Genomic DNA, 17,012 nt, shown 5'->3' on the forward strand with positions numbered 1-17,012 from the left:
TTTATAAATCTCTTAAATTTTATTTAAAAATATGCGTACTATATTCGTTCATTATATGGATACACACTTTTAAAATTAATTTAATCACTTATTAATTTAAAATCATATGAAAAATTCGAGCATAATATAAACATGTAAACAGAAAATGTTTTTTTGTATACATCATTTCTGATTTTTATCATTCTATTTTAATATTTGCTCTAGAATGATTAAAATTTTAGTTTTAGTATTTTAAATATCGTAAAAACTTTAATATAATTACTTCGAATTTTTTAAGTCAAATTTTTTAAACAAGTTTAAATTTTTATTATATCAAATTAAGATTTTTTTCCCGCTAAAATCAACTTTTTCTTTATGATAGGAGTGAAGAATTATTTTTTATCATTATTTATTTGTCAATAAATGTTAATAATATATTTACGTTTTTAATTTTTAGATTATTAATTATTTCATAAAATTCAATTTCGTCCCCCTGAATAAAATATCATAAAAATAATTAATATACTGTTAGGGGTAAAAATCATTGTCCCCGATCTCTAACAAATGCAATCAAAGCGCCGCCTTTAGTTATTACATCACATGAAATTTTTTATATTCACATGTATTTTTTTCATGTCCATGCTCATAATATCTGTCTTGTTCTAATCTTTAGTCACTTGAGAAATTTGAAAGGAATGAGTGCCAAAAGCTTCCAGGTTCTTCATCATCAGCAGAAACATTCTGTCAGCAAAATACATGCATTTTAGCTAAAGCTAAAGTTGAATAGTAATGTTTTGAGAATAGACTAGGTAGAAATACCAACCTGGCAGAAATTCTGATCGAAACCAAACCCTTCAAAGTTATAATCTATCTGATTCTTTGATCCATCAAAATTATCGAGAGCGAAATCGAAGGAGTCATCGGACGGAATCGTCCAGCTCTCATGGTTCGACTGGACTATCATTTTTCCGTTCAGGTTGTTGCTGGAATTTTCATTCACGTTGACATTAATGTTCTTGTTTGAAGCAGTATCAGATATCTCAATATTCTGTCTCATGCTATCTGGTTCGAGCGAACCGATGGGATCTTCCACGATTTTCGCTTGAGGAGCTTGCTCATTTTTTTCCTTACTTCTAACGAGGAATTTAGGTTGAGCACCCTTGGCTACACGAGGGTATGATCCACGCCTTTTCGGCTTCGAACGGCCGTGCGAGTTCGAACCGTTGCTCGTGGAAGGTACTGAAACATCTTGGTTGCGTTCTTGAGTAGGTTTCCAACCTTGACGACACTTCTGCCATGACGAAAAAGAGAAGCAAAAACGTGAGTGTCATGACACATAATTTATAACTTGATTATTGAAATATAAAAATGAACAATGTATGAATATAATACTGAAAATTTATATGGTTGAATATATTATTTAATAAAATTCGAATAATAAATGAAATGAAAAGTGAGAATATATAATTTAAGCATGCGAGTAAGAAAGCAACCAAACCTGAAGATGGCTGGCAACTTGCATTCTCTTCAAACCAGGCACGTTCATTAGCTCAAGAATGTCTCTAGGAAAACATCCTACTCAAAACATCAAATGCATGTTCAAATCCATGTTAGCTATTAATGTTAAACCGAAGAAAAATGGTTTGTGATAAGATTCTATACTCTAGTTTTTCTTACATCATAAATTTTATCCAAGAAATTTATGAAATCGCCCCCTAATACCTTTCTCAAAGCATGCAGGTTCATTAGTAATTATGAGATTAATGATAAATTAAATAACCACATGAAATCAACGTGCATGTGCCAATTTTGTGCCAGAAGATGAGAATACATACTTCCTTCACCGAGCTCCTTGACCGCCTCGACGAATTTATCGTGAAGGTCTTGAGTCCATTCTGTGCAAATCTTCGGCTTCTTGCTCTTATCAACCGCGGTGTCATCCTCCGGTCCAAATCTAAAACCCTCCAACCCGTTTTGATACACCATATTTCTTGATCCAAGTTCGTGCACACTGATGTTAGCTTCAATGTTGTTGGGATGGATCACATTCCGTCCACTGTTCAAGATGTAGTTTGAGCTCTCAACGGTGCTTATAATTTCTCTAAATCTATCATTTTCTATGGTTTTTCGGGTGTTCTCCCTGAGCACATGTTGCCAAAGGTACTTCAACACTTCCATAGAGGCTGGTTTTTGAATGAACATGAACGCTCCATCCTCTATGGCACACTTCACCAACATCGCGTTCGGGTTATCGGACATCACTACATTTGATCACAAATAAAAAACCGCAATTAAACATTGTTAAACTCATAATTTTGATGAAATCTCTAAATCTTTTGTGCAAAAATTATTTAAAACATGTAAAATAGTACCACAAAGAAATTTATTTACACTTGCACATCCAGTGCACTAGATATATATTTATCAGTGTGTGCTCATCTATTTGCAAATATATATTTACGTATCTATGCGTGCGCGCGCTCACACACATACACGTGTATATAGATTAACACTTACAAATGACAATGTAACCCATGTGGATCGCGTCGTGTGCAAGCTGAAATCCTTGTGCATCGGAAGAGCTTACATCAACCATCACAACATCGTACTTCACCTTTTCTTTAGCCAACAGAGATGAAGCGATGGCTGCCACTGGAACTGCCGTAACTGTGTTCAGTCATATACATTGAAAAGTTCAGATTAGTTCTTAAAAACTCAAATATTCTTGAAATAAGAAAAGGAGTAACTAAATATTGCCAAGTGCATTCATGCATATGTTTGTGTGGATATTAATTATTAGAAATATACTATTCATGTTACGGTATCTGGCATATATAAATACGCTCAACACATGGAATAACCTGCATTAAATAAAGTAAAATGAAACATCAAAATAAATAATATCTGGATTCATCTGAGTTTTCCATGATATAATTTATATTCATATATAAAAAGAATTAATAATGAAAATAAAATTTTATGAACGAGCATTAACACCGATTTTCTATTATTCATAACATGAGTAAATAAAATTTAACTCAAATGTGGATAAAAAAGAGAACGAAAAAGAAAAATCAAATAAAAAAATTCATAGTATATTATTGGCGGAAATAATATTTGAATATTTATAAAATCGTATTCAATTATGCTAAAACTCAATTAGTCACGTTTCTTCAAAGATTTAAGATTTTGAATTAGCAGTTAAGAATCAAGTAGACATGGTAAATCCAAAATTTTCTCATGTGCAATAGTTTGGGATATTAAAAAAAGCTAAAGAATATAGCGAATGATGAAAATATAAAACAAACAAAGAGCGCAGGAAACAAATATGTAAATTTCCATATATCACAAGGCTCGACCTAATTGAAAAACAATCCTATTCTTCCAAACAGTTTTTCGATTATGTTAAACCTCAAAATTTTTCACGTGTTTTAATTTGAAATACTCGAACAGGCTGGTTGAAAGAGTCAATTATCGGATGATCATGAATAAATCAAATAAAAAAGTGCGGGAAATAGAGATTTAATTTCCCGATCTTGATGATCAATAAAAGATCGTGCTATATATCCAATTTGTAATCAAAACAAGTTTTTGGATTCAAATTTCTCATGCGCTTGTTGAAAAATTCAATCAATTAATGAATCAAATGATGAAAATTCAAGACAAACAAAAATCGCGGGAAACACATATTTAAGTTACCACCGTGATAGCCGATACTAATTAAATCATGTCCGCCTTGTTTAAAGTAAAATCTCCCCATGTTTTCCAATTCAAACAAAAGATTGAAACAAAGAATCAAATTTAACCATTCGAAATTGCTATAAATTCGAGAGATAGAGATCTCAAAATTTCCCTCTCTTTTTTTTCCCCAAAGACTCAACATTACAAATGAGATTTGAAGAACAAATATATCAAATGTTTGAAGAAAAAGAATCAAATCTCGAATCACAAGATCGTGAATTTCTAGGTATTAATTACCTTTGTATGAATTGAACTCTAGCAATTTACTAGTCTCAAGAAGGCTAACCACATCATTCCCAACCAACAACACATGAACCTCAATAATGTTTGCATTCATGAACAAAGCCATTAAGAAAACATAAAAGTAAAAACCCTAAGTATTTTTTAAGACAAGATCCTTGGCGATTATTCAAATGAGAAAATGGGTATAAATAATGGATAGAAAGACATAAATTCGGGTGCTTATTTTTCTTGCTTGTAAGACTTTCTTGTTGGTAAATTTGTAACCGTTGTTTTATCCATTAAAGTGAGTGAGTATTTGCTTTTGTCATGGAGCAAATCGTAGAGTCAATGCCACACATGTATCTAACGATTGAATTAAAAAAAAAAAATTATCAGCATTTTAATTATATATGAATTTTATAATTTTTTTAATATCTGTACAATATTTATTTTTGTTAGATTTTTGAAGGTTAGATTGCCAAGAAATGTTAGAAAATTTTATAAAATAAAAGAATATTTAGATATATATTGGTTTGGATTAATTTAGTTTATGCAAGCTTAAAAAAAGTTTCATGAATAATTTTTATATAAAAATTGCTTCAAAATTCTTCTGCATGCTTTTGAATAAAAGTATTTTGTTACTCTTTTGAAAAAATATGGTCAAATATATCTTAAATCTATAACAACTTAATGTTATATTGCCAGGAAAAAAGCAAGTTTTTGGTGTGTTTTATGTTGAAGTAATCAATGCACATATCCGGTTGGATTGTACGTATAAGCAAATGTTTATTTTTATAGGGGCTTTTTGACATACGAAACAAAGCACAATCTTTGTTCTCATTGCATGGTAATACTAATTAATATAGTGCCCTTGTTTATATTACTGAGTATGTACTCATTATTGGCTTAACTCATCAGATGTTTGCCTTAAGCTTTCGATTTATCTGATCCATGAATAGGAGTGGTTATTTACCGATTAACTAGCGTAAACGCTAGCGCTCTTATGCTTAATTGAAGCGGTTTTGGTAGTTAAACTTGCTAAATTCGCTTTTAATAGAATTAAAAAGATGATGGATGCAAAAACTGATCTGGTAATAAAAGTTGTTTGAATTTGCTCCTAAATTCCAAGATTTCGAAGAGGTTTAAAACCACTCATCCAGAATCTGGAGATTTAGAAGAGCGTTTTTGGCCGTTGTTAATGGTAGGCCTACTGTTTAAATATATGTGGTTCGGTTATGAAAGTTTGAAGCAAGCCATATTTATTGGTTTTATTATATAAAATAATAAATTAAGTTAGACCATAAATTATTTATATTAATCAAATCAAACAAACCTACGTACATCGGTTTGAATTCATTGTATTTGGGATTTTTTTTTCGAACTAAATATTTTTATATTAGTTCAATATAATTTATGTCAAGAAAACCTATGTGTGTTTGGATCTCCAACGTCACGACCCGCCGTCTTCTCTCTGTTTCTTACATGGGGACCCCATCAGATTGCTAATACTTGGGTTTTCAGTGGAGAGCAGATCTGAATTGTTCTTGCATCGTATGAGCTGATCACATTATTCGAAGTGCTGCATGCGTGCTAAGTCCTCAGCATTAGCTTTGTCTGATACATCAATTTCAGGTTCGGAGATCTGATTGCATGCCATCGATTCCTCATCTTCTTTACATTTATGATCACTGATTCTTTTTGTTTTGATGTGGTGATAGATAATTCAGATCGCTAGGGATTGATGGACGTAGTGTTAATTGTCCCACATCGGTTGGATAAATAACTTGGGAGTTGTATATATGGGCTTGGGCAATCCTCCCCCTTGAGCTAGCTTTTGGGGTTGAGTTAGGTCCAAGTCTCATTCTTAACGTGGTATCAGAGCCAGGTTCCACCGTTATGTGTTGGACTGCCTATAATTAGGCCACCCGTTCTGCCCATAATTCGGTCATTTGCAAACTCCACGCTCCAGATGTTCATTCCTGGGCGTGCATGAGAGGGGTGTGTTAATTGTCCCACATCGGTTGGATAAATAACTTGGGAGTTGTATATATGGGCTTGGACAATCCCCTCCCCTTGAGCTAGCTTTTGGGGTTGAGTTACGTAGATTTGAGCTGGATACTTTTCTTTGGTAATCTTGTGTACAATAAGTTCTTAGATATACACGCTGAAACAAAGAACAGGTGTTTTTCGGATATGTATGTACGTAGAATCTATGGTAGGGTTTTCTATTCGAAAATGGTGGCGTTCGTGACCTTTTTGCTATTTTGCTGCATGTACAATATGTTTGGAGAAAGTAATAATTTTGAAAAAACAGTACGTAATTGCATTGAAAAAATTAATATTTTTGACATAAATATAATATTTTTCATTAGATGGGACGAGTTAAACAACTGTTTTACAAAATTGATTTCTAAAATAATTTCATAAAATAACGTCAATATAATTTAGTCTCAATCTAGTCCCACCCAGCTTGATTTGATTTTGTTTTGGGATCGAATTACATATCCAAATCCGATATTTTATATATATATATATATATATATATATAAAGGACCAGTACTTATCCATCTACAGACGACTTTCACCATTTTCGCGTATATAATTCTTATACGTGTAGCCAAAATATATGGTGGGCCAAAGGTAGGCGAGTTAACTATTTTTTATTGATAATTGGAAAGTCCAAAATCTCTTGCCGATTATAGTTTGTGAGTTTTAAAAATAAAACACAAACATTTTCTTGGGGAAACTATTTGCGTTTTAAGAGGAGATTTGTGATTAGTGGATTGATATTTTTCCTTCGGAGATTTTTATAATGATATTTGTTGGAAGGGAGAAGACTGGATAGACCCTTTCTCGGCCAGCCGCACGCGTGCGTATGTTTCATCACCGAGAAGGCCAGCTTTGCTCGGCGGGTGTTAGACAATATTTTCTTGAAAAATAATGAGAAACCCCAATATTAGCAGAAAAGATCAGAAAAAGAGAAGTACAAACATCGAACTCCAGAGCATAATTCATAATATTTCAGTTAGACATATGTTCACATGATAATAGATCATTCATTGTACCTACTCGTCTATTCCTGTGGGTGCGGTGTAACATGATAACTTGAATGACTATAGCCAAGCTTTTAAGCACAACACAAACATGATCTCTATAAATTTTGAGACAACTTTTCAGCTCGAGTACATATTCAAAAAGTATCCTTTGGTTGCTGATTCATCCAACATTCTGCGAGGCAAACACAATGTGCTGGTTTAGCACTTAGAACAGTTGGAATAGTAATTAAATGACTTGACAATTTCTCGAATATACTCTTTAATTAGTCAATTTATTAGCTTCTATCATACCCCTAAGACAAGTAGGTTCCGTGTAGTTTTTGTCAAAGTTTGATTTAGTTTAATTAATTTAATTTAGTTGCACTCAATCATAAGCCACCCATGGATTAGTGAACTGGAAACAACCAAAAAATTTAATCTGACATGAAAGACAGTTTAATTAGTATCATTTGATTTAACAATTCCTTCATTGAAAATCATGTGATGGTCTCAATCAGATATAAGTAAATTAAAATAATTATTTTTTAATGAATGAGAATTTTGTGTTTTAAATTTAAATTTTGTGTAAATTACAAAGTTCCCTCCATCTGCACAGTATTTTTATCTTCATTAAATTATTGTATCTATTTTAAATTATTTAATATGTTGTCTCACTTAGAAATTAATAATATATTTCGTCAAATTATAGAAAATATCAAGAAATTATTGATATAATATCGGACATTATTAAAATTGATTACGTGTTTAGATAAATTTTATAGATTTAATAGCGAGTTTGGTCAGCACACTTGTCGATTAGTTAGGACAAGGCGTGCGTGCGTGCCCCTTCTCTTCCGGTCCATTTTTTAAGTCCCGCAAGTTCACACAGCTTCACTGCCAAGAACACACGCACTAAAAAATCTCATTAAATCTACGAGTAATATTAATCAAAGATGAGAGCTAGCAACCACCTGATAGGATTCCTCAACTTCCTGACTTTCTTGCTTTCAATCCCGATCCTCGGCGGCGGGATATGGCTGAGCAGCCGCGCCAACAACACCGACTGCCTCAAGTTCCTGCAGTGGCCGCTCATCATCATCGGTGTCTCCATCATGGTGGTCTCGCTCGCGGGATTCGCCGGAGCGTGCTACCGCAACACCTTCCTCATGTACCTCTACTTGTGGGCCATGTTCTTCATCATTGCCGCCCTCGTCGGGTTCATCATCTTCGCTTATGCTGTCACTGACAAGGGATCGGGTCAACCCGTTATGAACCGGGTCTACTTGGAGTACTACTTGGGGGATTATTCGGGCTGGTTGAAGGATCGCGTGGCGAGTGAGAGCTACTGGAGTAAGATTAGCTCTTGCATTAGGGATTCGCGTGCCTGCAAAAGGATCCGGAGGAATGTTGGGGGCTTCCCGGAGACTCCAGAAATGTTCTATATAAGAAAACTCAGCCCTATTGAGGTAACAAAAACAAGAGAAATCTCAATATTTTTATTATTATTATTTTTTTTTTTTGTAATTTTGTTCAAGAAACAAGATATTTATTCTGGGATTTGATTATCAGCTTGGAAAAGTTACAAATTTCTAGTTGAGAGTGATGATTTTAAGTTGGTCAAGACAAATGTTGTAATAGCATCTTTTAGTTAAGGGGGGAAAATTTGGAGTTTCCTAATCATGGAACCCTCGTGATCTTGAACTTTGTCATCATATGAAATTGTTTCTTCATAGAAACAGAGTGGGAGATTGAAAAATTATAGTCCTTATCCGATGATGTGACATTTTTCTCTTTTATTCCTTGTCCTCTAATCAAATTATTGCTAAAGCAATTCATTGAGTTTTAGAAGATATCTCTTTCATGTGGACGTATGAACCATCTTTCTACTTTGGTGAAAAGTTGTAAGCAAGTGTTGTGTGCTTATAAATTATTTTTTCTGTTTACATAGTTTTTCAAGTGTTAAATAATTTTCGTGGAGAAAGATTAGATATTGAATTGAAATTAGGAACATTAAACATGATTTTGAATAAGATTTCTGGGTTTAAGTTGGATAATTAGTTGGAATTTTTAAAAGTTATGGTGTTTTATGAATTTTTTTAGGATTTTTTAGATTACGGGTGATATAGTCATTTTTTGATCACATGATCGGCACCAAAGTGATTGTTGTACAACTATCATCGTTATAATATAATATAGATTTTTCTTGGTCGGGAAAGTTTTTAAAAAATTAGAAAAAGCACAGATGAATGAATATTCTCAGTTACTTTCTCCATACTTTCCTGGAATGGTTTGACCAACAAATGGGTGCTTTTTTTTATATCTTAATCATAGTATGATTGTTGCCTTATTTTCTATGTTTGAAGCTAGGCTGTAGCCTTCTATGAGCTAGTGTGGTAGAATTATTAAATAGAATAGAATAGATTAATGATCAAATTATGCATATTGTGGGGATCATGGGTTCCACTGTGCAATGAACTTGTCGTAAATTATGCCAATCTTGTAACTACTATTATTATTGAAAGCTGATCTAAATTGTTCATACACGGACTGATGGTTGTTGTAAAGATAATTGAATATTGCACGTGTTAAAAGTCAAGTTCAACGCTAGCCCTTCCCATAGCCCTTCCCCTGAGAAGCTGGCATCCGCAATAGGTAACCTAGACGACCATCGTTTTGACTGTATAGTATTTGTTACATGCACTTTCATTGAGTCCATGATGTACTGGACTTTACTCCTGCTTATATTATGAGCTTTATCAATCTCATCGGCACTGACATAATGATAGCTTTTCTCGGTTGTCCGTGCTTTGTTTATTAACGAGAGCATTATTGTTAGGACTTCAACTTGATTGATTAGTCTGATTTAAAAAGACTAGTCTATGGAACTAAAAGAATCTGTCAGATAAGTTAGGACAAATGAGCTGATGCGATCGATTATTGCATTATCAGATAACATAATATATGAGTAAGCTTGACATATGTCATACTTGCTAGGATGATGCTGATCACTATGTTGATGAGGCTGAGAATTTGTGGTCCTTGTAAAAGAAATTTTGATTATGTCACCATAGGGGATTTCTTGATTTTGGAATCATTTTGTAGTTTGATGAACGAGTCAAAAGTCTCATTCTTACTTAATTCACGATTCCCATGTTGATATCATTGCTTGGATCCTTTGAAAAATTTTGGATACTTGAATGACATCACCTTTGTTCCATGGATTAAACAAAATCTTTGTAACAGCGTACTCTTTAGGACTTATGGGCAGCTTCTCGAAAATCACTTTTTTGAATATAAATTTTCTTTTGTTTTTTTTAGATATCAGTTTAAAATGTCTCACTTAATAAAGTGATCCGTGTGTCTATATATGTATCCAAGCTAATGCTTCTCCTTGGCTTTCATATGCAGTCCGGATGTTGCAAACCTCCTACTTCATGTGGATTTGCGTACAACAACGAGACATTTTGGACCGACGGAGGAGGGCTAGCAGGAAACGACCCAGATTGCCAACGATGGAGCAACGACCAGTCGCAACTTTGTTATGACTGTGACTCATGTAAAGCTGGCGTGTTGGCAAGCCTTAAGAAGAGCTGGCGCAAGGTCTCTGTTATCAACATCGTCATGTTAATTATCCTGGTTATTGTTTATGTGGTTGCCTGTGCAGCCTTTAGGCACAACAAACGAATGGACAATGACGAACCGTATGGCGAGACTCGAATGGAGAAGGAAAGGCCCAGCAGAATACACTTTTAAGGAGTCAAGTTTGAATCACTGCTTGGGCTTGAATCAGTTATCTTCAGTATGTAGGGGATGAATATGGACTTGTCATTGATATGCTTTTTCTCCAAGTTTTAGTATTATTTGATTTGGCTGAAAAAAGGCTACCTGTATATTTTGTATTGTTTATGACCTTCCTTTCAATTTATGTATTTAAGTAGGAAAAAGAAAATTCAAAACTTTCATGAACACAACAGCAAATCGTGGTTTACAGCCATCCTAATAAACAAGGGAATCACAGGTTAATGGTGGCCAAACATTATGGATGGTCAAGTTGGCTTCGTGGAGTTCGACACTCTTGAAACTATTCGATCTGTTCGTATTCGCAGCAGCACTCTTTTTTCTGAGGACAATATCGCGGAAGCTAACCCCCTCTGATATGTGCCAACTCACCGGGAGCTTTAATCTTTCTTTGTTTTCAAGAAAGATTGCAAATTTCGATAGCAGCATCTTTTTGACCATTTGAGTCATTATATTCTTTGTATCTCAAGATATTCAACGATGAGAAAGAATGCCAAAATCAAAATAATATTATTAATTAAATAAAAACTTTGTTCATAAAACCTAGGGCCAGGAATTCACTCTTTAACGCTACCCACATCAATCAATTTTGAACATGTGAGTAAATGATTCACATATCATCCAAATTTTCTTCGTCTTCCACTAAACAAGCCCGACCAAGTTTCTGCACACCAAACAAAGTTAACAGATCCAACGTTAGTCCGAAAATAATAACACTAACACAAATACACAATACAATATAAGTCAAACTCAAAATTGGTCATAAGACTACTTGCATCTCTTGCGTTAAAAGAATCAAGATTGCTCTGAAAACTGATTATCACCTTGTTTAACGAAGAGTCACTTTGTTTCTCTAGCTCCCGCATCATTTCCATTGACAGCCCAAACCACTCATCGATCCAACCGAAACAATTTCGATGGCTTTCGAGGAAAAGTGCTCTTTCGCCCTGCAACAGCGTGATTAAAACATCTTTTGACGAAATTGTTTTTCTTTTTAGAAAGAATGTGTAAGTTGGTCATAAACCCAAGAGTAGAGTCTTCAAGCTTATTAAGCACTCCACAACGTGGAACGAGAGCACATGGATTTCTAATAACAATGTAAAATGGAGAATCAACGTCTGTTTATTTTATTTTATTTGGAAAAAAAAACATTCGTTGATCATCATACAACCGTAGGTAGTATTTGCAATAACTTATTTTAATACATACAATATCTAAACATTTCATTAGCTAGAAACTTGAAAACACTTAAAATAAGCTATTGCAAACACTACATTAGTCTCAAGACACGTTTGAGATGAGGAAAGTAAGAAAAGTAACTGGGGAATGCAAAATCATCATACCGCAAGTAAAGCTTGTTCAAGTCTACTACCGAAGCCCCAGTATGGGGCGTCTATTGTAACCAATTTGTATGCTGTCATAACTGGATTACACTGGTCCTGCATATCAAGAATAGCCCACTCAATGAATCTCCACTACTTAGAACCTGCAGCAAAAATTATGCTTCATGTGTATAAACCGATTTTCAGGGCATGTTTTACACTTCCTGGAGATCCACGGAGAATCAACAAACTATATTAGGAATTTTCTGCTTCATCGAAAACAGAAACAGCCATAGCTGGATTATTTCCATTAGGAACTCAAGACGGAAACACAAGAAACTTCAAAGAAAAAAAAATTTCGAAATAAACTCAGCTAGTGCAATGCAGTAGCTTCGTGGTATCTTGGTTTCCTTGCAACATGTCAATAATTATATTAATGGAAGGAAAGAAAAACCTCTTTGCTGATCACTCGATGACTGGGAATCAACAGGTGCTTGTGTGATGAAAACATGGAAAAATTACTGAGCCATAGCTCCAAACTTCAAAAGGAAATTCAGTACTATACGCAACCTTTTACCTAAATTCATGAGTGATGCATTATTAATCTTTCCATGACAAAACTCTCAGTTCTTTTCTAAAAATTTCACTGGAAGCTTCTAATTCAAGAAAATGAAAGGCGGGAAATAGAGCAGTTTTGTATTGTACGTATCACCCACAACACTTAATTTAGATAGTGTTTGCAAATGCTTAAAAAAAGTTATTATGAATTTTTCCTCTACAAAGTTTTGCAAATTTGTAAAGGATTTGCAAATTTGTAAAGGAAAAGTTCATAATTACTTTTTTTAAGTATTTGTATACACTACCTCAATCTAAAATATATAAAATCTAAGTTTATGGATATCTGGAGTGGTGAAAATTTTCTTCTTTATCATAAATGTTTTTTACTAGACTATATTTTCCAGTTCACAAGAATAAATACTATAAAACTAGCTCCGGTGTAAGACCAACCATTTTCCGAACTGCTTTAAGTTCTACACCTTGGTTGAAAACAATAAAGCAAACGTATAAAATAAACATCCCAAATATATTTCCAGTGGTGGAACCTCATTTTTCTCCTCTTACTTTTGTTCAGTTTGCTCTCTGGTGGGTTAAATATAACAGACACTATAGGAAATTAATAAAATTTGCGATACAGAGGAGCTACCAACCTGCCATCCATCTAAAAGTGGACCGCGGCCAGTCGTTGCTGATTTGAATTGAGAAAAATCGAAATCGCTACTTCCAATTAAGAGACTCCAATAATCACTTGTATCATTGGCTATATCGATCATTTCTACTTGCCTGGTAGCTAGTTGCTCTTTTGAGAGACAATGAGCCTAATGGTTGATTATCACAAAAAAGAAAACAGGAATTAGGCACAACTTCATTCTGATTAATCAGGTATTAATAGTTTTTTTTTCTTGCTGGCCAGATCAGAATCCAATCGTGTCATATAGAATGATGTCCAAACTTACATTTTCAGACAGCCCATTGTCCTCCTTATGGATTGTTTCGATGGTCAGAATAAACCTCGAGAAATATGGGCACTGGGATAGATTTAAAAAAAACATTAATGAAAACTTTATCCTCCTGCTAATGTGAAAACGGGCAGAAAAGTCACGGTATATTTACCTTGATAACTGATTCCAGAGGAGGGAAATTCGCACCGGCGGCCATTTAGAGAAACATAAAACTTTTAGGCAAAAGAAGTAGTCTGAGTAGACAACAGATTTTACAAATAAAGATACAAACAAAAATTGAAAAACCTGATTTGCATCTTGGGAATGCATTCCAGGCTTCTTCTTGCAAGATAAGAGCATCAGATGGAGCAAATGAGGTCAACCAAGAAGGAGCTTTGCTGGAGAGAATCAGGGGAATGAATAAAAAAAATTATTGAGAATCCAAAATGAATCACGGTTATATCCATGGAAATTCAATTCTGAATAACAAGACTGTTAAAGACCAGAAATAATTAACTTTTGCATATTAGAAATGTTAGTAAGACGGTGCTGACTACTAACGACCAATGCTAAAATGTGTTACCAGGTGATATCATAAGCAAAGATAATTAAACTATCATACTGAGCAAAACTGCAAGAAAATCATGGAAATAATGATTAAGCTGGCTCACTATTATGCTCTAAGTTCAAATAGAAGTCACAAATTTTGTCAAGCCAAATAATTAATCTCAATTTCTTGTTTGTGCTATAGTTAAGGTAAACCGCTAATGTTCTATTTTGTGGGAATAAACGAAATCAATGTTTTTTTAAAAATTCAAAAACTAAAAACAAACTAAGATGATGAATTCTAGTGCTGTGGCCGTGCTTCAGGGCGATTTCCCAGACAAATTACTCCAAAACATATTGGCACAGATAATCGGCATTCACCTCTTGAACATACTTCAACAAGCCTAGCACTCATTCTTACAATTAACGATCACCAATACACCTTGACATCAAAATAACAAATAAACTGAAACTCAAAACGATATTGGTCAAATTAATTATATTGTTTAAATTACCGTTGTAGCCTATATATTTTGAATGTGTACTGACCCTTTCCCAATTCATCATCTTGAAAAGGTCTATTCTCCAATATCTCCACCCCTTCATCCCCTGAGGTGTTCTGTTGTTGCATTTTCATCACCATATACATCTGAGCTACTTGATACTGCAATCAAAACAGCAAAAAATAATAACTAGTAATTTATCTACCAATACACAGTCAAACTAGTCCTTATAATAATTTTACGTTCACCTCTTCCAATGACAAAGGCATAACAATTCGACTTTACGATTCAGAAAAATCCACTGGTTAAGGAAAATAAAACAATCCAAAGAAATCATAAAAAACAATATCATGCCCATAAAATTTTGAGACAGCCCATCTCGAGTTTTGCTCAAAAATCTTGACTTTATGGCGTCAACCATAAACTATCAACTTCACGGATCAAAATCAGTGAAAAATACCTTCCATTTCAAGGAAATTTCAATCCGTAAAAACCATGGAACTATGATTCAATGACAATCACCAACCGGACCATGATAACATATACAAAAACAAACACATAAACCATCTATTGCTTTCACAAAGCGGTAAAAAGGATACAACTCTTTCATTTGAACCATTTTCTCGATGACAATCCTCTGTTCTTTCAATCTCTTTCAAAAAGGAATCACAACTTTTCACAAGTATATCAATATTATCAAATATAAAACGCAGGAGTTATATTTTCTTTTTAGAGAATTTGAGTTAGAAATATATTTCTGCAGCAAACGGTGGTGATTTGCGAGCTGCGAACGTGTCTTCTGTGTTGGTTTGGTGTACTTTTACTTTTCTTGGGAAGTCCAAGTGGCGGTTTTCAAAGTTGACTTGATGGCTGTCGAACGCGATGCGCGTACCGGTTAAGCACCCTGCCGGCTTTTCACACCCCTACGAAGGTTCGTACAAGCCGAATTATATGATTTTATTCATTTGCCACCCTTGGACGCACATATTTGTAGTGATCTAAAAGTTTAAACTACGTTTAGAATATTAACTCAGGTATAGCACAGAGATTTTTACATAGAGTCGAGTCCAGTAGTCCAAAATGATAACAAATGTATAAATTACTGAAACTATATCACCACTCGAAATGTTTGACGGACAGATCGGAATTGGTGAGGTGATATTAAAGATGAGAATAGGTTGAATTTAAACTCGATCTTGTATAAAAAATTTCTAGTTTGGGAAGGATTGGATATAGTCATGTCCGACCTGTCATTGTATATACTAGTTGTCATGCACGAGTCTATGCATAAAAAAATACATAAATATAATTACAAAATCTGAAAAGCATTCATTTAAAAAGTTAATATTCAAGTTCAGTTTTTATTTGTATTAATTTTTGAAAACAAATTGATATTTATAAAAATAATGAAACATTACATCGAAATATATCATAAATCGAGATAGTTTCCAGAGAAAACAGACGGAGATATACTGGGGAAGAGAAAATATGTATCGTTGGGGAAGTATAGTTTAAAACGAGTAGTTAATATTTAATGACGTTTTCTAGATTTTATTTAAAAATAAAATGGAGGATATTCAAGTCTATTAATTAAAACGATCAAGTAGTTTTTTTTTTTAAATGAGTTTCGTGCATTATTTAGATAATATTTGTAAATGTTTAAAAAATATTTTATATTTCTATTTAATACGAAATTGTAGGTATGTATGTTATCATTCATTACATGACAAAAACTTGTGTGAGACGGTCTCACGGGTCGTATTTCGTGAGACGTATATCTTATTTGGGTCATCCATGAAAATGTATTATTTTTTATGCTAAAATTATTATTTTTTATTGTGAATATCGGTAAGATTGACCCGTCTCACAAAAAAACGTGAGACCGTCTCACAAGAGACATAATCTAAAAATTAATGAAGATTAGACCCATTTTCATCCTATATGCGACTTACTTTATTTCCCCTAAATTGAAGTACATAGATCCCCTTTGGTGACATCAAATTCGAAGCAAAACACATTCTTGGGGACCTAGGTACCAATTAATAAGAAACAATCATAGGATTATGGAAAATACTTAATATTTAATTGGAAGTATATAAGATTTAAGCCGAAACAAATCGATGTAAATGATATTTATCATGTATTAGCATAATTGTTGAGGTAGTTCGAATTTGTTGCCTTCGACTGTGTTTTGGTTTGACATACGGTTCTTTGTAAATAATATATTAAACAGAATTGTTGCTATTGCTCGAATTTTTTTTGTCTCTGAGATTCTTCAATTTGAGGAAGAAGATTTTAATAAAGATTTACACATAACTGGAAATTTATTAATTTTTAACAAGAAGACGACGAGAGAGAAACTAAAAC

General features: G+C 33.7%; 2 protein-coding genes and 1 long non-coding RNA gene across 3 annotated transcripts; 1 reads left to right on the plus strand and 2 right to left on the minus strand.

The window, feature by feature from the left end:
• Nucleotides 1-1,142: 1,142 nt before the first annotated feature.
• On the minus strand, nt 1,143-1,938 carry LOC142529630 (uncharacterized). Its single transcript, XR_012815934.1, has 3 exons — nt 1,815-1,938; nt 1,478-1,554; nt 1,143-1,270 (listed from the first exon to the last, which is right to left on the minus strand). It is a non-coding gene; the product is annotated as an uncharacterized LOC142529630 (long non-coding RNA).
• Nucleotides 1,939-7,816: 5,878 nt separating this feature from the next.
• Nucleotides 7,817-10,948, plus strand: LOC142528691 (tetraspanin-3-like). Its single transcript, XM_075633786.1, has 2 exons — nt 7,817-8,443; nt 10,386-10,948. The coding sequence occupies exons 1-2, from the start codon at nt 7,931-7,933 to the stop codon at nt 10,728-10,730; spliced, it is 858 nt and encodes a 285-aa protein (XP_075489901.1). The 5' UTR covers nt 7,817-7,930; the 3' UTR covers nt 10,731-10,948.
• A 318-nt stretch (nt 10,949-11,266) lies between these two features.
• Nucleotides 11,267-15,615, minus strand: LOC142528693 (uncharacterized). The gene is made up of 10 exons (XM_075633787.1): nt 15,245-15,615; nt 14,894-14,924; nt 14,658-14,806; nt 13,903-13,994; nt 13,769-13,776; nt 13,612-13,683; nt 13,306-13,473; nt 12,119-12,214; nt 11,600-11,722; nt 11,267-11,439 (listed from the first exon to the last, which is right to left on the minus strand). The coding sequence occupies exons 1-10, from the start codon at nt 15,262-15,264 to the stop codon at nt 11,386-11,388; spliced, it is 813 nt and encodes a 270-aa protein (XP_075489902.1). The 5' UTR covers nt 15,265-15,615; the 3' UTR covers nt 11,267-11,385.
• Nucleotides 15,616-17,012: the final 1,397 nt, after the last annotated feature.

Source organism: Primulina tabacum, chromosome 16, assembly GCF_025594145.1.
Source record: "Primulina tabacum isolate GXHZ01 chromosome 16, ASM2559414v2, whole genome shotgun sequence".
Classification (NCBI taxonomy): Eukaryota; Viridiplantae; Streptophyta; class Magnoliopsida; order Lamiales; family Gesneriaceae; genus Primulina; species Primulina tabacum.